This window comes from Dasypus novemcinctus, chromosome 29, assembly GCF_030445035.2.
Source record: "Dasypus novemcinctus isolate mDasNov1 chromosome 29, mDasNov1.1.hap2, whole genome shotgun sequence".
Taxonomy (NCBI): domain Eukaryota; kingdom Metazoa; phylum Chordata; class Mammalia; order Cingulata; family Dasypodidae; genus Dasypus; species Dasypus novemcinctus.
In genome coordinates this window covers 38,097,997-38,120,603 of record NC_080701.1, presented here as the reverse complement: position 1 = coordinate 38,120,603, position 22,607 = coordinate 38,097,997, and the positions used below count along the sequence as shown (strand labels likewise).

The 22,607-nt window shown below is 36.1% G+C and overlaps 1 protein-coding gene across 1 annotated transcript; it reads right to left on the bottom strand.

Moving 5' to 3' along the window:
- Positions 1-19,955: 19,955 nt before the first annotated feature.
- Positions 19,956-21,042, bottom strand: LOC101416498 (olfactory receptor 14C36-like). The gene is made up of 2 exons (XM_004450923.2): positions 20,140-21,042; positions 19,956-19,988 (listed from the first exon to the last, which is right to left on the bottom strand). Exons 1-2 carry the CDS (start codon positions 21,040-21,042, stop codon positions 19,956-19,958), a joined length of 936 nt encoding a protein of 311 aa, XP_004450980.2.
- Positions 21,043-22,607: the final 1,565 nt, after the last annotated feature.

The following is a 22,607-nucleotide window of genomic DNA, read 5'->3' as shown; positions in this document are numbered from 1 at the left end:
TGGTCACTGCATTTGTATTTATGCCAGTACCATGCTGTTTATACCATGTAGCTAAGTAATATGCTTTAAAGTCCAGACGTGAGAGTCCACCAACTTTCCTCTTCTATTTTAAGGTATTTTTGGCTATTTGAGGTCCCTTACCTTCCAAATAAATTTGACAATTGGTTTTTCCATTTCTGCAAAAAAAAAAGGATGTTTTGGTTATTGCTGGGATTGTGTTGAATCTCTTAATCAGTTTGGGTAGAATTGATATTTTAATGCCAATATTTAGTTTTCCAATCCATGAACAAAGAACGTTCACCCACTTATTCAAGTCTTCAGTTTCTTTTAGCAATGTTTTGTAGTTTTCTGAATATAGGTCTTTTATATCCTTATTTAAGTTATTCCTGAATATTTTATTGTTGTAGTTGATATTATAAATGGAATTTTCCCCCGATTTCCTCCTCAAATTGCACATCAGTAGTGTATAGAAATGCTATTGATTTATTCATGTTAATCTTGTATCCTGCCACTTTGTTGAATTCCTCTATTAGTTCTTCTCTCTTTGTTTGTGCAGTTTTCAGGAGATTCTAGGGTTAGGATGAAATCATCAGTGAATAGTGAAAGTTTTGCTTCTTCCTTTCCTATTTGGATCCTGTTTAGTACTTTATCTAGCTTAATTGCTCTAGCTAGACCTCTAGCACAATATGGAAAAACAATGTTGACAGTGGACATCCTTGTCTTGTTTCAGAGGGAAAAATTTTAGTCTTTCACCATTGAGTACAATGCTGGCTGTAGGTTTTTCAAATATGCACTTTACCATATTGAGAAAGTATCCTTCTATTCACATATTTTGGTTTTTATCAAGAAAGGGTGCTACATTTTGTCACATGCTTTTTCTGCATCAATTGAGAGGGTCAGGTTATTTTTCTTCTTCAACTTATCAATGTGGATTTTTACACTAATTCATTTTCTTTTGTTAAACTACCTGTGGACACCTGGGATAAACCCACTTTACCATTGTGTGCTTCTTTTTATGTGCTATTGAATTCTGTTTGAAAGTATTTTGTTGAGGATTTTTGCATCTATATTCATTAGAGATATAGCTCTGTAATTTTCTTTCTGTTTTTTGTTTGTTTGTTTTTGTTTTTGTTTTTTGTAGTATCCTTAGCTGGTTTTGGCATTTGGGTGGTGTTGGCTTAATAAAAGAGGTTTGTAGCACTCTTTTCAGTTCAAAGTTTTGGAAGAGATTGAGCAAGATTGGTATGAGTTCAACTTTGAATGATTGGCAGAATTCACCTGTGAAGCCATCTGGTCCTGGGCTTTTCATTTTTGGGAGTTTTTTGATGATTTTTTCAATCCCTTTACTAGTGAATTGTTTGTTGAGGACTTGTATTTCTTCTTCTTTTTTTCTTTTTTGGTCTTTATTTATTTTTTAATGTTACATTCAAAAAATATGAGGTACCTCATTCCACTCCCCATAACAGCAACTTCCTCCATCATCATGAGATAGTCATTGCACCATGTGAATACATCTCTGAGCACCACTGAACCTCATGGTCAATGGTCCACATCATAGTCCACACTCTCCCACAGTCCACCCAGTGGGCCATGGGTGGACATACAATGTCTGGTAACTGTCTGGGCAGCACCAACCAGGACAACTCCAAGTCCCGAAAATGCCCCCACATCACATCTCTTCCTCCCACTCCCTACCCCCAGCAGCCAACAGGCCCACTTTATCCACACCAATGTCACATTTTCTTCAATTACTAATCACAATAGTTCATGAATAGAATATCAGTAAGTCCATGCTAATCCACACACTATTCCTCCATCCTGTGGACCTTAGAATGGTTGTGTCCACTCCACATCTATGTCAAGAGGGGGCTTAGATTCCACATGGATGCTGGATGCAATCCTCCTGCTTTCAGTTGTAGGCAATCTTGGCTCAATGGTGTAGTGGTTGACCGTCTTCATCTCCATGTTAGCTGAGTGAGGTAAGTCCAATAAGCCAGAGTGTAGGAGTTGCAAGTCTGTTGAGGCTCAGGGCCTGGCTATCACATGGTCAGTCCAGAGATTCAGGTCCCCTGGGTATACATTAAACCCCAGCACCAACTACAGTTCTGGTAAAAGTAACGGGAGAGATCTGTGGACAAAGATCACATCTGAGTCCAGCTCCATCACACAGAAACACAAACTCCAAAGTAGGGCCAACTGACATGGCACTGAACTCCATCTGCCATGACTACAGAACCTGTGGGTCTCTATAGCCCTCAGAACAACCAATACCTGGGGTTGTATCTACTTTATCTGTCTTTGGGAGGTGTGCATAAGGGCAACCCCTCTGATAACCTCCTGCCTCTTTTTGGAGACTTATAGCCATATAAACTCATTTGTCCTTTCCATTTCCCCCTTTTATTCAGGTCAAAAAGCATTTTTAACTCCTGGTATTATATGTAGACTGAGATATTCTGCTGGTCCAAGTTGACCCTTTATTCAAGGTCATTTTCTAGTTGCATCATCAGCTGGTACTTGGTAGTAATCCCTCGGCACCAGGGAGGCTCACCCTGGGAGTTATGTCCCACACTGGGGGGAAGGCAACACATTTACATGCTGAGTTTGGCTTCAAGACTGGCCACACTTGAGCAACATGGAGGCTCTCAGGAAGTAACTCTTAGGCACACTGCAGCTCTAGGCCTCGTTCTTATTTCAGGTGCACAGGTTCACAAACACAGTTATTAGTATCAAGGGCTCATTGCTGGACATTCATTCTTTTGTGGTCTTTGCCATTGCACTTGGGGGATTGTTGCTGTTCCTTTAGGGACTGTGATAAAGCTCCCCTGACTAGGAACTCAGCACTCCCTCAGTTTTTGTTTTAAATTGTAACCACTATGAAAATATGCAAACATTTTTATGTACCCCGGATATATGCCCTGGAGAACTCCCTGCCAACCCTTTTCAATAACATCCCACACCAGTATTCCTCTGCTGCCATTGTTGAACCTCTCTGTGATCCAAAACTTCTTAAAAAATGAAGCCCAATATATTGCCAGGTTCAATTAATAGTAAAATGGAATATAGTGATTAGTTTAAAGGTTAGATATAGAATACATATTAATTTAGAAAAATTAAGATAAAAATAAATTGGGGTATCAAAACTTTAAAAATGCAAAAGCTTTGTTTTTGATATTTTGCCTCTCATAACTGCAATAAATGTTGCCTTGTATGCAAATTGGCAAGGCAACTTCTTCTGTCCTCAGTGTTTACATCCTATCTTTTTCTTTTTTTTCCTAATTATTAAGTTTATCTTCACAAAAGTTTTAGAGCACAATAATTCATATATACAATATACAGTACTTCCATATATCCAACATAAAACCCTTTTCCCTTCCACATCAATAATCTTTTTACATATTCATGCTATATTTACTGAAACTGAGGTACAGATATTGAGACACTAGCTTTCAAACGAGGTAACATTTGTGTTTACATTGTGGTTTATATTTTAGACTACACAAGTTTCTAAATTGTTAGTTATCTTATGTTTTACATTATGATTTACATTTTACCCTATCAGCTCTTATATATTTTTGGTGTAATTTAACATGTCTTATATCCATCCTTGCGTAATCTTGTGGAACACTTCTATTGCCCACACAGTTACATTGGTTCCATCTATTCAATACCTCTTTCCCCCTCCCCTTAGGGCCCACATGACAGTCAATCTTCATTGTTTAAAGGGCCATGTTCAGAGGTCCTTGCAACAGTGTTGAGGGCTTGACATGCTCAACCGCCCTAATGCACTGGGAGCCTCCATTTCTTTCGAGAGATACAATTCCCTCTATTTGAGAACATCAGTCCTCCCCAGGATGTGGGTATACCTTCACTCTCATTATATGGGTCTCTATCCAATGATATAAGCCACTCTAGCAAAATGAGCATTCACATACTCCCTAGGAGCCTCTCTTGCATCAGATTATCCCATTAAAGCATCTTAAACAGGTACCTTTCCTTATTACATTTTTGAAAAAGTTTTCTCAGCATTATAGTCTCAACCAAATACCTGACAATCTCCTATATTGGTATGTTGCTCCACCCTCCCCCAATTTCTTGGGCAATATTACCCATACTCCCATCCCTAGCCCCTCAAGCCTGCAAAGCCCCACCCAAAGGTAACCCTATTCCCCCATTTTATCCCTTCCTTGTACAAATATTTACCTCCAGCTTATCATAGATTTCACCTATATAGGTGTCAGCTTACATCCTTCCTCTACCCCCCATTTTCCTTTAAGCCTATCATCCAGTCTAGCTCTCTGAGGCAGCTTGGTTTACTTATTTCATATCATTGAAGTCATGTAGTATTTGTCCTTCAATGCCTGGGTTGCTTCACTCAACATAAGGTTCTCAAGATTCATCCATGTTATCACTTGTGTTTGTAGTGTATTTGTTCTTAAAGCCGAGTAGTATTCCATTGTATGTTTATACCACATTTTATTTATCCACTCATCTGTTGATGGGCATTTGGGTTGATTCCAACTTTTGGCAATAGTGAACAATGCTGCTATGAACATTGGTGTGCATATATCGGTTTCTGTCCTAGCTTTCAGATCTATAGGGTATATACCCAGCAGTGGAATTCCTGGGTCATATGGCAAATCTATAGCTAGTTTTTTGAGAAACCACCAAACTGTACTCCAAAATGGCTGGATCCTTCTGTATTCCCACCAGCAGTGGATGAGTGTTCCCATTCCTCCACATCCTCTCCAGCATTTGTAGTCTTTGTTTTTTTTCATAACTGCCAATCTTATGGGAGTAAGATGGTATCTCATTGTAGTTTTGATTTGCATTTCCCTGATAGGTAGAGATTTGGAGCATTTTTTCATGTACTTTTTAGCCATTTGTATTTCTCCTTTGGAGAAGTGTCTGTTGAAATCTTTTACCCATTTTTTAAATGGGTTGTTTGTCTTTTTATTTTTAAGATATAGGAATTCTTTATATATGCAGGTTATAAGTCTCCTATCAGATATATGGTTACCAAATATTTTCTCCCATTGTGTAGGCTCTCTTTTCACTTTCTTGACAAACTCCTTGAAGGTGCAGAAGGCTTTAATTTTGAGGAAGTCCCATTTATCTATTTGTTCTTTTGCTGCTCATGCTTTTGGTGTGAAGTTCATGAAGCCATTTCCTATTACAAGGTCTTGTATATGCTTCCCTACATTGTTTTCCAAAGTCTTTATGGTCTTGTCTCTTATATTTAGGTCCTTGATCGATCTTGAGTTGATCTTTGTATAAGGTGTGAGATGGTAATCCTCTTTCATTCTTTTACATATGATATCCAGTTGTCCAGGCACCATTTGTTGAATAGGCCATGCTCTCCCAGTTGAGAGGGTTTGGTGGCTTTATCAAATATTATATGACTATATATATGAGGATCTGTATCAGAACTCTCAATTCAGTTCCATTGGTCTTTGTGTCTCCCTTTGCACCAATATCATGCTGTTTTCACTACTGTAGCTTTGTAGTATGTTTTGAAGTCAGGTAATGTGATTCCTCCAATTTCGTTTTTCTTTTTCAATAGGTCTTTGGCTATTCAGGGCCTCTTTCCTTTCTAAATAAATTTCATAGCTAGTTTTTCTAGTTCATTAAAGAATGCTGTGTTGATTTTTATTAGGATTACATTGAATGTGTAGATCAGTTTTGGTAGGATGGTTCCCAGGTCTGTGTCCCTAAAACCTGGTGGCCTGCACTCCAAAGAGTCAAACACCCTGAGTCTGCAATATCATGGACTTCCCATCCCCAATCCATTAGGTCTTGAGGTCCGTCTGCGGACCTTGATTACCCTAACCCTCAGTGTTTCGTGTTGTTTTTTTTTTCTCTCTAACTCTCTCCTTGAACTTGGAGGGGTGTACCAGCTGACTTGAGGAGAGGCTGGGAAGAAAGGAGAAGTGAATCTGCTGAGAAAGCCTAATGTCTTGGGATAGGAAACTTGGTCTGGGAGAAGGTGGAGTCAGAAAATCAATTAGACCTCTCCTAGCACACCTAAGGGGGAGGTACTGTAAGAGGTGCTATCCAAGTTTCCAATAACATATTTGGGGTTTCCAGTGAAGTGTAGGTACTTTCATGCTGGAAATAAAGAATCATGGTCTTCTGTGTTGAGTTGGTTCAACAAGGACCTACTTGAGTCTCCTACCGGTCCTCTCAGGCAGCTTTCCTGCTTCCCTAGGAGAGAGAGAAATGAGGAAAGGAGAAAGGGGGAAGGTCAGATCCGTAAGTGTATTATTTAACTGCGAAGAGGATTCCTAGCTTGAAACATTGGTTCCTTTTTTTTTTTTTTTTTTTTTTTGGCGTGGTTGCTAATATTGCATTTTCTCCTGGTCTTTTCTCCCGTTTTATCCGCCAAGGTCCTTTTTCATATACTTATTTAACACAGGTCCTGGGAACACCGCAGCACAAGAAAGCCTTCAGGGATTGCCTTGGCCAGCCTGCCAGTCCTTGGGGGAGGGGTTCCACCTACAACTTCTGACCTCTGTGTCAGAAACCCAAAATTCCACCTCTTGCAAGAATCTCTTCTGTCACTGTCTCACCAAATTAACATCCAGACACTTCCTGCCCTGCAAGCCCCTAAAATAGCCTGCTCAGGGCTTGGGAACACCCCAGCTCAACAAAGCCTTCAGGAACCACCACAGTTGGGCCACCAGCCCCAGGGGAAAGGGTCCCACCCACAACCTCTGACCTCCATGCAAGAGGCCCAAAATTCTACCTCTTGCAGGAATCTCCTCTGTCACTGTCCCACCAAATTGACGTCCAGACACCTCCTGCCCTGCAAACACCTGAAACAGCCTGGTCCAGCAGGACTCCAACCCTACTCAGCTCCTTCTTTGCAGGAGAGATTATGAGATGCACTCACTCAGATGCCTTCTTGCCCCACCTCTCCTTCTATTTCTTCTAAGGTCAATGTAAGTGATATGTGTGTTTCTAGCTATTTGTCCACTTTCTCTCCATTGTCTAGTTTTTTGGCATACATTCATAGTATCCTCATACGATCTCTCTTATTTCTGTGAATTCAGTGGTAATATTCCCCTCTAATTTCTGATTGTATTTATTTGCATTTTCTGTCTCTTTTTTTCTTTCTAAGTCTAGCTAAGGTTTGTAGATTTTGTTGATCTTCTCAAAGAGTCAATTTTTGGTTTTGTTGATTCTCTGTATTGTTTTCTTTTTTCTTGTTCTCAATTTCATTTACTTCTGCTCTGATCTTTACAAATTTTTCCTTCAACTTGGTTTGGGATTACTCTGATGTTCTTTTTATTTCCTCCAGGTGTGTATTTCGTTCTTTTTTTTTTGTCTTTTTTTTAAATGTTATATTAAAAAAAAATGGGGTCCCCATATACCCCCACCCCCTTTACCCCACTCCTCCCCCATAACAAAAACCTCCTCTATCATCATGAGATATTCATTGCACTTGGTGAATACATCTCTGAGCACCGCTGCACCTCATGGTCAATGGTCCACACCATAGCCCATACTCTCCCACAGTACACCCAGTAGGCCATGGGAGGACATACAATGTCTGGTAACTGTTGCTGCAGCACCACCCAGGCCAACTCCAAGCCCTGAAAATGCCTCCTCATCACATCTCTTCCTCCCACTCCCTACCCTCAGCAGCCACCATGGCCACTTTCTCCACACCAATGCCACATTTTCTTCGATTACTAATCACAATAGTTCATGTATAGAATATCAGTAAGTCCATTCTAATCCATACTCTATTCCTCCATCCTGTGGACCTTAGAATGGTTGTGTCCACTCCACGTCTATGTCAAGAGGGGGCTTAGATTCCACATGGATGCTGGATGCAATTCTCCTGCTTTCAGTTGTAGGCACTCTTCGCTTCCTGGTGTGGTGGTTGACATTATTCTTCACCTCCATGTTAAATGAGTGGGGTAAGTCCAATAAACCAGAGTGTAGGAGTTGCAAATCTGTTGAAGCTCAGGGCCTGGCTATCACATGGTCAGTCAAAAGATTCAGGTCCCCTGGGTATACACTAAACCCAAGCACCAACTACAGATCCATTAAAAGTAACAGGAGAGACTTGTGGACAAGGTCACATTTGAGTCCAGCTCCATCACACAGAAACACAAACTCCATAGTAGGGCCAACTGACATGGCACTGAACTCCATCTGCCATGACCACAGAAACTGTGGGTCTCTATAGCCCTCAGAAGAACCAATACCCAAGGTTGTATCTACTTTATCTGTCTCTGGGACTCTGCTGAGGTGTGCATAAGGGCAACCCCTCTGATAACCTCCCAGCTCTTTTTGGAGACTCATAGCCATATAAACTCATTTGTCCTTTCCATTTCCCCCTTTTATTTAGGTCAAAAAGCATTTTTAACTCCTGGTATTATATGTAGACTGAGATATTTCAATCTTCAACTTTAGCTCTTTCTTTTTTTTTAATATTAGCATTGGAAGATCTATAATCCTTGAATTTTTTATGTGTTTTTTTTCTCCCCTACCATTCTTTTTACCTATTAAAACCTTAGCTCACATTTTCACTTTAAACTGATTTTGGAAGATTCCCCTAGTTCCTTTCTGGTGCACCAGCAGTATATCACCTTCTCACTAAGAGATGTGTTTCTCCTTTGTGGTGCTGGATGCGGGGGTTGTCTTATTTTGGAAATGTCCATATTAGAATAACACATGGATAGAGTGCTATAGAGCAATATTTGAGTGTATTATTGATGTTAATTTGACAGCTAATCAAATGATTTTTTTATAGATTTAAGATGTCATATTCAAGCACCATGGTAATGACGAATAAATGATAGGAAAACTATATAAATAAGGAAATGGGAAGAAAATCAAAATGATACAATACAAAATAAATTAAATACATATGAAAGTAGGCATTAACAAAAGAATTACAGAACAAAGAAAGTATAAAGGGACAAAGATCATATAGCAAAATGGCAGAAAAATTGGTGCATAATCAGTAATTACTTTAAATGCAAATGGATTAAACTCTCATGTTAAAAGGCATAGATACATGAACTATTGTGATTAGTAATAGAAGAAAATGTGGCATTGGTGTGGAGAAAGTGGCCATGGTGGCTGCTGGGGGTAGAAAGTGGGAGGAAGAGATGTGATGTGGGGGCATTTTGGGGGTTGGAGTTGTTCTGGGTTGTGCTGCAGTGACAGTTACCAGACATTGTATATCCTCCCATGCCCACTCGGTGGACTGTGGGAGAGTGTGGGCTATGGTGTGGACCATTGACCATGAGGTGCAGCGGTGCTCAGAGATGTATTCACCAAGTGCAATGAATGTCTCATGATGATGTAGGAAGTTGTTGTTATGGGGGAGGAGTGGAGTGAGGGAGTTGGGGGTATATGGGAACCTCATATTTTTTGAATTTAACATTAAAAAATAAATAAAGACCAAAAATTTTTGAAAAAAAATAAAAAATAAAAGGCATGGAATGGCAGAATGGATAAAAAAGGATGAGTCAACTACACAAGATACATTAAAATCATTGATACAAGAAAGCTGAAAGTGAAAGGAGGGAAACGTATTCATTTTGATTAGTAATCATTTCAATGGTATAGTTTGTGTAGCTATATTAGTATGAAATAAAGTAGACTTTAAATAAAAAACTGTAACTAGAGCCAAAAAGGAAAATATACTGATAAAGGGACCAATTCAACAATAAGAAATAACAGTTATAAATATATATATACCTAATGTCAGAGCTCCAAAACATATAATGCAAATTTGACAATTAAAAAGGGAGGAATAGACAGTTTTCATTAATGGAACAATTGTTCAATGTTCCATTTTTAAAAATAGATAAACTATCTAGATAGAAATTCAATAAAGAATTAGAAGATTTGCTTGGTAGTATAAACCAACTGGACCTAAAAGGTATACAGAACACCTTATCCAATGAAAGAAGAGCACACTTGTATAATGCATATGAGTTATTACATAGACTGTATATTAATTTACAAAATGTCTCATTAAAGTTAAAAGTATTTATATCATACAATGTTAGAATGGATTGAGGCTACAAATTAAAACAGAGGGAGAACTGAAAAATCCAAAATGTGGAAATTAAACAGAATTTTCTTAAAGGAGCAATATGTCAAAAGGAAATCATATTGGGAAATATTTTGAGGTGAATAAAAATGACAATGGATATACCAAAAACTATGTGATGCAGCAAAGTTAGTGCAAAGAGGAAATAAAAAGTAGTTCTAAAAATATATAAAGAGAAGAAATATCCAAAATTGAAAAGCTAAACTCAAAGTAGAGAAATTAGAATATGAAATTCAAGCTAAACCCAAAATACTGAGAAAGAAGGAAATAAAAATTATGCACGGAAATAAATGAAATAGAGAATAAAAACTCAAAAGATGCTTCTTTGAATCATTGATAAAATTGACAAATCTCTCACCAGGCTGACAAAGAAAAAAAAAAAGAGAGAGGGAACAAATAACTAAAATAAGAAATGAATGGGGGGCAGTGCTGACTCCAAAGAAATTAAAAATGTTCTTGAAATGAATCTATGAACACTTGTATGCCAAAAAATAGATAACTTAGATGAAATGGACAATTTGTGTAAACACCAAACTACCTTCATTGACTCAAGAAGAAATAGATCTCAGCATAACCATAACAATTAAATAGATTGAATCAGTATTAACCCCCTCAAAAAATCTCCAGACAAGAGGTTTTGTGTTAAGTCCCACCCTAATCCATCATGACCTTGTCTTAGCTTGATTACATCTGCAAAGACCTTATTTCCAAACAAAGTCACACCTTATAAATACTGGGCTTAGGATGTTATATCTTTTGAGGACCTACGAATCAATCCACAACACTTCTTTATTCCACAGTTTCTCTTTTAATTCAGATGGATAAAAATAAAGCACTTATAAGGCATTGCACTTTTCTTTTTAGGGGAGAATGAATACAGCGTGAAGCAAATTGCCAAAGTTACTATTAAGAGATGATTCCTCCCCATTGAAACAGAAAATGCAGGATCAATGTCCCATTCCTACACTCTCTAATACTACTGCTCTTTTGACTGTCCTTCTAAGAGAATGTACTACCTTGTCAATTTAAAACAGAGAAAACTCAAATGGACAGATTGTTCCAGTTATATTCCTTTCAATGCCTCAGTGCATGAAAAGGTGGAAGTTCAGTCAGTATTCCATTGAATTCCTTAAAGTTGTCCAGCAGCATAAATCAGATGATCTATGAGATCACATGCCTTGAAAAAGTTCCAATGAAACTCACAGACGAGATGTGATTCATTGTCAATTTTCCTTATCAGTTACTCAGAAGGGGAATTAAGAACAAAGATGAAATCCTCCTTCAGGTAATTGTCAAAGAAATCTAATTTGTATCATAACTAATGTAGCAGATTCTACTTGTGCTTTTGAATTTGTTGGATGCTCTCAATTTCTACTGCCTGGAAGGCTTCTTGTGTGGAATAGGAACAGTTCTTTCAGGAATTCTCAACTACATGTACTGCTAAAGAGCTCATTAACCACAACAATTTCCAGTCACACAAATCATCACAGCATTGTCTCCTACACACCAAGTGAAGAACTCATAACAAACTGTGGACAAAGGGAAATTTATATGCTTTATACATAAAAATAGTTACCAAAGATTGTGCCTAAAGGAAGGAAAGTAAAGTGAGAGATTCTTCTACTTATTGCTTTACCCTGATGATGTGTTTCTAGATGTCATGACCTTGGAACCTCAAGTTAGTTGTCAGAATTTACCCAACAGATGTTTATGAAAAATGTTTGCTGTGTTTGGTAACAAATGATGACCAGTATATAAGATCTGTAATCTCTAGAGAATGCTATTGATTTTCCTTCCTTCTTCCAGGTTTGGGAAATTTGCAAGAAGTCATTATTATAACCAGATTTTATTTCTGGTGATTTATTTTTCCTTTCTGCCATCCATAGTCTCTGTAATCTTGCTTTCCTTTTAAAACCTGTGTTTGCATTCTTGTAAGTTTTACCATAAATTTCTGAATTCTTCTTGTGATTCATTTCTTACTGTCCCACCTCTTTTAGAAAGTCTCATTAGATTTTCTCAGTTTGATTCCCTTTCTTCTGCTACATGGCAGGCTAAAGAGTGCTCTATGCTTTGCATTCTTCTATAGTGCAGAGATTTCTTTCTTAAACTTATAGATTCTGTCCTATAGGATATCCCTTCCCAGAGTTAGAAAATGTATGATCTATAGTTCTTAGCAGGCACTCTTCAAACAATCTTGGCCCAATTTTCCCCTCCCAATTTAGATATTCTTTTCTTTGAAGTTTTCTCCCATTTTTCTAACATCTGTACCAAGCCTATTTGCCTTTTCTTTTTTTAACCTTTTCTGTGTGGTTTTTTTTCTGTTCTTTTTATAAAAGATGTTAATCCATTCAGTTTAGGTTTGTTTCCTTGGCATTCAAGTGATACCTTGTCAAACTACAATTTCCACCTCAACTTGAAATTACTACAGTTGTTCATTGAACGTTTTAAACTGAATCAAAACTGCCTGTTTTTCTGTAAACCATCACTTTTCCACTTGCAGTCTCTAGAGAAGTTCCCATCAGGCTTTACTTAGCAGGTGGTTCTCAATTCTCTCCTGCAAACTTAAATCTTTAAGAAATTTTAGACTTGTCTGCCCTTATAACTTTTATATGTATCTACCATGTCCATGGAGATCTCATTTTGTACTTTGCATCATCCCATCTGTCCTTTAAGGTCCCAAACTTTCCTTTAGAATATAATATCTGTTTGCTTATCTTAATTGCTCTGTCTTCCTTTCCTCTTTATTCTTATAGAAAAAAACAACTAATTTGAAAAGATACTGTGGTAGTTTGAGGTTTTCTTGGAATGCAATATATGGTCTTTAAAAAAATCCAAAAAAAACCCCAAAAAACCAAAGCACACAATATAAACAGTAAACCCTAACTTAAACCATGGATTATATTTAATAATGATTATAAAAATGTGCTTTTATCAACTGTAACAAATGAACCACACTAATGTAAGGTATTAATAACAGGATCATATATGGGAATTGTATTTTATGCATGATTTTTCTGTAAACCCATACCTTCTCTAATTAAAAAAATAATAATCAAAACACACTTCCAAACCACTATATATGTTCCTTGGTTTCATCAATAAATTGAATTCTAAGGAACATGGATTTCCTAGCACATGCCTTCTTAACTGTTTGTTTATAACAAGTATAAATACACTTGATATTTTATTTTAAAAAGATGAAACATTGTCTGTATGGAACTCAGTAATTCATTTTATAAATGACCTAAATAAAATTTTACCCTCACTCTGTGAGTAAAGACAGCTCAGAGTAACTTTAAACTATTCAGCAAAATATATTTTTTGGTATTTTTTCCCCATACTTTTCCCAGGTTCCCCAACCCCATCTCTTGGTGACCCTTAATTAACTTTCTGTTTCTGAGATTTTGCTATTTCTAGACATCTAAGTGAAATCACACAATATTTGTCCTGAATGTGTGTCACTTATTTCATTAGAATAATGTTTTCAAGTTGTTTCCATGTTGCAACATGTCTTCGAATTTCATTGTTTCTTGTGGCAGAATAATATTCCGTTGTGTTTATGTATCACATTTTATTTTGAAATCATTTGTCAATGGACATTTCAGCTGTTTCCATCAGAAATCATGAATGAGAGCCAGGAGTCATAAATGAAAACCAAAATTCAGGCCCATACTGGCTTATCAGGATTTCTTCCTTACCCATAACTAAAATTCTTTCTTAACTTGTTTTACAGCATGGGTTCTTAACCAGGTGTCCATGGAAAGACTTCAGGAGTTCATATTTTCAAATGTGGTTTGAAAAATTTCCTTCTTTCTTGTCTTTTGCATTAATTGAAAAAAAAATTTTAAGGCAGTTCTGGGGAATGAACCCAGGAACACGTGAGCCAGAGCTACACTGGTTCCCCTAAATGAAAATTTTTAATATCGCATTTTTTTCCACAACTGGCTTTTTATCTATACCTATTTATTTCATTTTAAATACTTGTTCTGTTATATAACATGCTTATCTAACTTATCACTGTCTACCTTAAAGTGATTGTGACATCTTATATTTAAAGTAAAAATATTGCATTATGATTTCATTCCAAGTCATTTTGACATTGTCATGCACTTTTACATTTTTTGCTATAAATCAAACACTATATTAATTTTTCCTTAAGTTAAATGTTTTAAAAGAATGAAAAAGCAAATTGAAAAAATCCTTAATGATTTTCCAAATAATTACCAATTCCATTATATTCATATTTTAATAGATCTGATTGCATTTTGTTTCACTACCATTCTATCTGAAGAGCTTCAACATTTCTTGTAGTGAAGGTCAGCTAGACACAGATTTACTTAGTTTTTTTTTAAGTCTGAGCAAAATTTTTTAAATCACCTCTGATATTAAGGAAAATTGTGCTCCATAAATTATTCTAGGTTAAAAAGTGTTTTTTTTTTTAGGTACTTTAAACATTTCTATCCATTGTTTTCTTTTTAAAATATATTTTTGTTTTTAAAGATACTTAAATTACATAAAAAGTTACATAAAAAAATATAAAGGATTTCATATGCCCCACTCCCCACACCTCCCACTTTTCTCTATATTAATAACTTCTTTCATTTGTGTGGTACACTCATTGCAATTGATGAACACATTTTGGAGTGTTGCCACTCAGCATGGATTATATTTACATTCTTTCCCACTCAATTCTGTAGGTTATGGCAGAATACATAATGGCCAGTATCTGTCATTGCAGTGTCATTCAGGCCAATTCCAAGTACCCAAAATGCCCCAATATTGCACCTCTTTTTCCCTCTCCTCGTCTTCAGCACCTTGAGTGGCCACTGTCCCCATATCAATGATATAATTTCTTCCATTGCTAGAATCACAATAAGTCTATAGTAGAATACCAGTAAGTTCACTCTAGTCCATATTTTATTCCATTGTCTTCTTTTGGTCATTTTTTCTCATAAGAAATGAGTAAAGGCTTTAGTCTTTGTGACTTGTTTTAATGTGTTATTTCTCAATTCTTTTTTATATTTGTTTTATCTTTTTTTTCTTCACATTATTTAATGATGTGCCCTTGTGTGATTTTTCTTGGTTCTCATAGTGTTTGAGATACTTTGAACTTCCTGGATCTTGAATTTTTATTTGCTTCATTCTTTCTTCTAAAGATTGTCAACTATTGTCCATTCCAGCTGTGAAAATTTATATAATTTAGATTTAGATAAAGATATCAATTTACAGTTTAATGAGGCTCAACTCATTTTCTCATTTTTTCCCCTTATTTTCTATCTTGGTCTTCAGTTATATAATTATATTACTCTTTCTTAAAGGTCAAGGTGATTTTTTACTTTTCAGAGTGAATTATCAATTCTAAAATATCCATTCTTTTGCTTTTAATTTCTCTATTGTGACTTCTTAAAGTTTCATCTTTTTTTCAATTGTTTTATTTTATCCATGAACACATACTGATTTCTCAAACTGGTTTTCCTTTCCCATGCAATTGTTATTTGTCTGACTCTATAGAGAATTTCTATATTCATGTGCAGCTTAAATTTCAAAGTCTCAATGGGCTGGGCATATTTCTAAAGATCCTTGCTGTACCACTCTTACTTATCCAGGGTCCTGCCCCCAAAATTCCAGCCATGTTATTTTTCATCTAGTCTTGGTGTTTACATTAATTCATATTTATGTGGGTAATTGATTATGCTTTTCATTTTGGCAAATTCAGAAATGTATATTTTACCTTTCAAGTTTGTAGCCTTTGATACCACTTTAAGAGAGCTTTCTTACTTACAGGAATTATTTCACAAGCAGAATATTTATAGTACAATTGAGGTATAAATTAGGATTGCCATTTTCTCAGTCTGAGTGCCATACTTCTGAACCAAAGTAATATTTTAACATATGCTGTTTTTAATGATTGATTCCAACAATCAAGTGAAAATAGAAGTATTGGTAGATAATGGAGTCAGGTGTATGTACATCTTTGGGAGATCCCTGAAGCACCTCCCATTATTATCATGTAGCATGAAAAAATTAACAGAAAGCTGTAATAATCTTACACAGAAAATACTATTAAATGCTATGACACCTTCGTTATGAGGGCTTGTATTGTTCTACTCTTAAAGTTTCCCACCAACAAATGGTGCCTGTTTTTGTGTGAACAAATGGAGGAGTCAAGGAAAGTGTTATAAACAACATGGACAAATAGCTATTTGCAGAAAAGACAATTGCAGCAGTTCCAAATAGTCTTCCTTATTTTATTCTGTATATGTTTTCTGTGTCCTTCAATTTTATCCTCTGCTTTTTCTTATCATATTTGTTAGGATATCATAGAATTCACCCATTCAAAATGTACTGTTTGACAATGTTTATTTATCCACAGATTTCTGCAACCATCATCAGTATTTAAGTTGAGAACATCCTCCTAATTCCAAAAGGAAACTCCATTTCTGTAAGCAGTCACTCCCATTGCCTCCAATTGAAACCACTCCACCTCAAATTTGTTGAAAGACTATTATTTTGCCAACTGATTTGCCTTGGGCCCGTTGTGAATAATAATTGTGCCTAAGTGTATATGATTATTTCTGAACTATCAATTCTTTTTAATGCTAAAATAAGTGGAACTTTATTCTCAATTTCATTATTTTAACTTAATTTTATTTGCCATTTATGCATTTTTAAGAATCACAGTTAAGGACATTAACTGCACATAAAATGTGTGCTACCAAAACCTGTATAGATTACCAACATTTTTTCTCCATCCTAAATAGACCTCTATCCCCATTAAGCAATAATTTCCATCACCACCCCTCCTGCCATCCCCTGGTAACCTCAAATCTGCTTTCTGTTTCGATGAACAATCTTATTCTACATGTTTAATATAAATGGAATAATTCAGTAATTGTGCTTTTTGTCTCAATTATTTTGCTTAGCATAACATTTTCAAGATCCATTCCTGTTGACCATTTATCAAATTTCATTCCTTTTTACTGAGGAATAGTATTCTATTTTATGTCTACATCATGTTTTGTTTATCTGTTTTTCTGTTGATGGACATGAATTATTTTTAACTTTTGGCTATTGCAAATAATGCTTATATAAAATTTGATATATTAAATAATCATATAAATATGATTCCTATTTTCAAATGTTGGGATTTTTATCTAGAAGTGGAAGTGCCAACTCATATGGTAATTCTTTGTCTAGCTTGTTGAGAAAAAGGCTGAAGTGTTTTCCTCAGTACTTAAAACCATTTTGCATTATGACCAACAATATACCAGCATTCCAATTTCTCAACATCCTCATCAAAACTTGTCATTTTGCATTTTTAATAATAGTTATTTGCATTGGTATAAAGGAGAATCTCATTGTGATCTTGATTTGCAGTTCTTAAATGGCTAATTATATTGAACATATTCTCATGTTTTTATTGACCATTGTTATATGTTCTTTGGAGAAAAGTTTGCTAAAGTCCCTTGCCCATATTTTAATTTTGTACTTTGTCCTATTGTTGAATTGTAGGAATTTTGAAAAATTTTTTTATTAAAAATGTTGTGAGCTTACAAAACAATCATGCATAATATGCAGAACTCCCATACATCAGCCCTCCACCTCCAGCTTGCTTTGTTGTGGAAATTTTGTTACAGATTATGGAAGAACATCATCTAAATAGTACTTCTAACTGTCATCCAGAGCTTACATTGGGTGTATTTTTTTCCATAAACTTCCCTAACATCAGCACCATGTATTAGTATTACACATTTGTTATAGTTCAGGAAAGAATGCTCTCATATTTTTACTGTTAACCACAGTCTGTCACTGACCACATGATACACTTTGTTATACAGTTCCATGCCTTGTACAGTCCATCAAAAATGTATGCTTAGTGGTTCTCATTTTTATCATAGACTTGTGCTATCATCCTTTCAGACAATGTTTTCATAAAAAGATACATATATATATATTTCTGGTGTTTCTTCTATTAACCTTTTTATCTAACATTTCTGATTAACTTCATTGATTCCTGTGAATTTGTGTTTCCATTCATTATCATTTTATAATTATAATAAAACTTTGTTCCTACCTCCTGATATCATTAAATATATTTCAGTTCTATATGTTGTGAACTAATTTTCTACTTCACTAGGATTAATGGAGCTATAAATTGCATCAACAATGAGATGTTTTGCCCATAAGTTTAATAAGAATTAGTAAATGACCATATTGTATACAGGCAAGTAAGTGTCTGAATAGAATGCTATTACCATCATATTGGCAACGCTAATCGTTGGTAGTTACAAATATGTAAAATTGACTTTATCAATTTCTATCAAATAATTTATTTTACATACATATTTTCATATGTGAACAAAAATGCAACTACAGTAATAGTATTCAAAATGTTCTTGAAAACTTAAGAAGAAAGATCTTGTTGAAAACTGTCTACTGGTAACTCTATTTCATTTAAAAGTTACATTGAAAGAAAGAAAAGGTTGAAATCCAAGTAGACTTGATTTGCATGTACTTGCCAATTCTCACATGATTCAATTTCATTGATAATATTTTTGATTAATGACGCATATTAAAAGTGTTACACTGAAGCCCAATATACATCCAACACAGACAACAGATATGAAAATGTACAGGTAAGGCAACATCTGCATATAAGTACTTCCAAGATCACCCACTATACATGTTTTTGTTCCTCTGGTTGTCACACAGCTCACACAGTTCTTCAGTGGCTGATTCCATTTCAAAATATCACATAGTTTTCTTTACCTGACTACTGACATTATCTATTAGGTCCCTTTGTGACTTTCCATCAACAGTAGTATAACCTTGATTAGGTTAGAATTCAGATTGATTTTTCAAAAAGTATTTTGAAAAGGTCTAAGATAAACCGGAAGGCACAATGACTGGGAGGGAAAGACCTAGTCTTCTTAATATGGAAGGTGAACACATAGAAGGGCCTTTAGAATTTATTATAGATCGTTTCTTGATACAACTGGCAAGAAAAATATACAAACCAGGAAACTTTAAGTCATGTCCACAAAAAGGGAGCTGCTTGCTTTCTGGCATAATTTTATGCCCTGACCAAGTTTCCCATTTTATCACTGGGTACTTGGGTAGAGAAACAAACATAAAGAGAATCCAAAGCTCAAACCAGCTGCTGTCATTAGGAATATTCCCCTCTGCTTCAGTGTTTCCACACCTGTCTCCTACTGTCACGTGTACCTGAGGTACAAAGCACTGTTGCTGCTGCAGGACTTACTGCCCACAGAACCCAGATGATCTTGGCATTGTGCAGGATTGTTTCATTAGCTCACAACTCCTCTAATAAAAATATGTAAATATTATTTTAAAAAGCAAACACCTGGCTTCCTTTTGTCTCTCTCCTGCACAACATCACACAGCTTCAAGATTCACAAAGTATTAGGCCACTATGAAAGTTTGCTCTTCTCCTACATACTGTTAATTTGGCTGAAGAAATAACAAAAATCAGTCCTAGGCCCAATGCTCTGGAGATTTTAAAATGAAATTAAAGCGGGAAGGCATTAAAGGACACACAGCACTCATTGTACTTTGGATCAAGATACTCTCCAATATGCAGTACATTCATGTAATTCCCACCAGAAGAGGATGCCATAGCATGCCTCTTCCCTGAAACATTGTCTTTTAAAATCAGCTTGTTTTTATACACAGCCATTAAATGTTAAATTACCTAGACAGCAATACCAACTTTAAAACACACACCACAGGTAGGAAATTTGCTGAAAGGGCCAAGGGACACCTCTCTGGGGGCACTTGGGAGTGTACCTGGAAACTGAATCTTGCTGTGCTGATCAGTGCCTAGCTCTTTTGCAAAGTCACTGCAAAGTAAGTACAGGAGCTAATTAAGACCAAAATACAGTTGTAAGCAAACCTGGTTTTGTGATCAAGGGGAAGCACTAATGAATCACAGGTAAAAAGGAATTCCCTGAAACACTAATCTGAAAATAGATTTTTTTTCATGATTGAAAAATTCAGCTTCAAAAAATTATGCTTTTTCCTAAATTAAGCTTTCTCCTCATAACTCTCTTTACAGCTTCCTTTATCTGCTTGTTTCTAAGACTATAGATTATAGGATTCAAGAAAGGAGGAACTATAGAATAGAACACAGCATTGATCATGTCCTGAATTGTGGGTGAGCTGGAGGTTGGTTTCACATACACAGCAGCACCTGAGCTGAGAAAGACGGCCACCACTAGGATGTGAGGGACACAAGTGGAAAAGGCCTTTCCTTGCTTGCCCTTGGTTGGAAACTTGAGCACAGCAGAAAATATGTGAATATAAGACATGATGATGAAGACAAAGCAGCCACCGGCAATCACCACTGCAGAGATGAAAACTAAAATTTCATTGTTGAAGGTCTCAGAGCAGGAGAGCTTCAGAAGAGAGGATATGTCACAGAAGAACTGATGGACCACGTTGGACTGACAGAACGGCAGTTGGAATGTGTTGCCAGTGTGGAATCCTGAATAGGTCAGACCACTAAGTATGGAGGCCAGAGTCATCTGTACACAAACCCGAGGGCTCATGATCAAAGTGTACTGGAGGGGCTGGCAGATGGCCACATAGCGGTCACGGGCCATGACGGTGAGGAACAGCAGCTCTACTGTAGCAAATGCAAGCACAAAGAAGATCTGAGCTGCACATCCAGCCATGGAGATTGTCCTGTCATCAAGCAGGAAGATGACACATGCCTTGGGGACCATGACAGAAATGTAGCACATGTCTAAGATAGACAGATTCCTAATGAAGAAATACATGGTGGTGTGAAGTTTCCAACTGAAGGTGATTACTGTGACAATGAGAAGATTCCCCATCAAGGTTGCCAAGTACATCAGTAGAAACAGCATGGCATGTAAATCTCTGAGCTCCCACACATCAGAAAATCTTGTAAGCAGGAATTCAGTCACCGTGGTGGAGTTGGGCATCTTAGGAAAATGTACCTTGGCCATGAAGAGTCAGATAAATAATCCTTAAGACACATGGAGTATCCACATGTAGAAGGAATTAATCTAAGCTCATATATTGCCCACATTAAAACATTTTTATTTTTTCTAATTCATTTTGGTTAATAGGATGTAATATGTTTCCTCATTCTCCTTTTGGTCTCTCTGCTTTTTTTATCCTTGTTTCCAGAATAGGGGTACAAGTAAAATATATTTTTGAACTTGTGTTTATGTCTACTTACATTTCTATCACTTTCTAGTTATAAAATGGATCTACTTGATGTTAAAGTTTTGCCTAGAAGATTGAAAGATTTAATATAGTTAATTTCTATGCATCCCTGTGTCATTAGTCATGTTCCAGGAATGTTAATATTTAGGATAATATGAGCTTGTAGAATCTGAGTAGAGATTGAAGGGTACTATTTTATTCAGAGCTTATCAAAATATTATAACCAATTGCAATCCATTTCATGACCACTAAATTATTCCCATTAAATGCCATCATACATTTCTTATGCTTCACCTTGTACTTACTGAATGTGCATAAATGCTTAGTTTTCTCTGTTCAAAATATCACTTGCAACTTTTGATAGGTAGATATTACCTGTGGGGAAAACTGTGTATTAATAATATCATGGTCACTAAATTTAATATACTTATTCTTGCTTTGTGTCAAATACTATTATCCTTTCCCATAAAATCTGAACATATTTCAGAACTTGAATAAGCTGATATAGAAAGACATTTCTTGATGTGTGGTTTGTTAGTGGATGTTGTACTCACACCTGAGTCCTTCATAAAATTCCTTTTCACAATCACCCTTAGCAAAGCCCTTACTTAACCCTCAAGTGCAGAATGTTTTCTTTTGAAGTTCCTTCAGCTGTGAGTCATATTTTAACTCATGTCATCAAAATGGGAATGGCTTGCCTTGTTGCCTTGAAACCATAGAATGTGCCTTTCAGACTTGCTTACCCAGCCTCTCTAATCCTCAGTGCTCATGCACTTCACCTTCCTGCTCCTTGTTCCTTTTCTCCTGACAAATGTGATTACTTCTAGAGAAGCTCTGCTCACTGTAAGAAGGCAGGACACCTGTTACTTTCAGACTGACCTCCTGAGCTCAGGAATAAAAGCTTTCTGCCCTTACTCCTCTTTGTTTCAGGGTTCTTCAAAAAACTACTTCAACAAGGAGTTGTTCTTGTTTTACACCAAGTTTACTGAAAACTTACTGACATTCTTGTATGATGAATTTGATTAAAAACAGCTAACTTCAATATTTATAGGTTAAAGCCAGCTTCAGGCAGAAGTTGAGATCTTAAAAATAATTGCTTACATTCTTTTCTTACTAAATTCCAAATGAGGCTTTTTCTACCATATTACAAAAATTCAACAGGATTTCACAGTTGGAACACAGAGTGAACATATTTATTATTTCACCATCACCAATCAATTGTAGGTTTCTAGCTTGAATTTATAATGTGGCAGCAAAGCAGAGTTAAATCTTTGCAGATTACGGGAGAAGGCATGTTTTATATCTGACTCAGCCATTT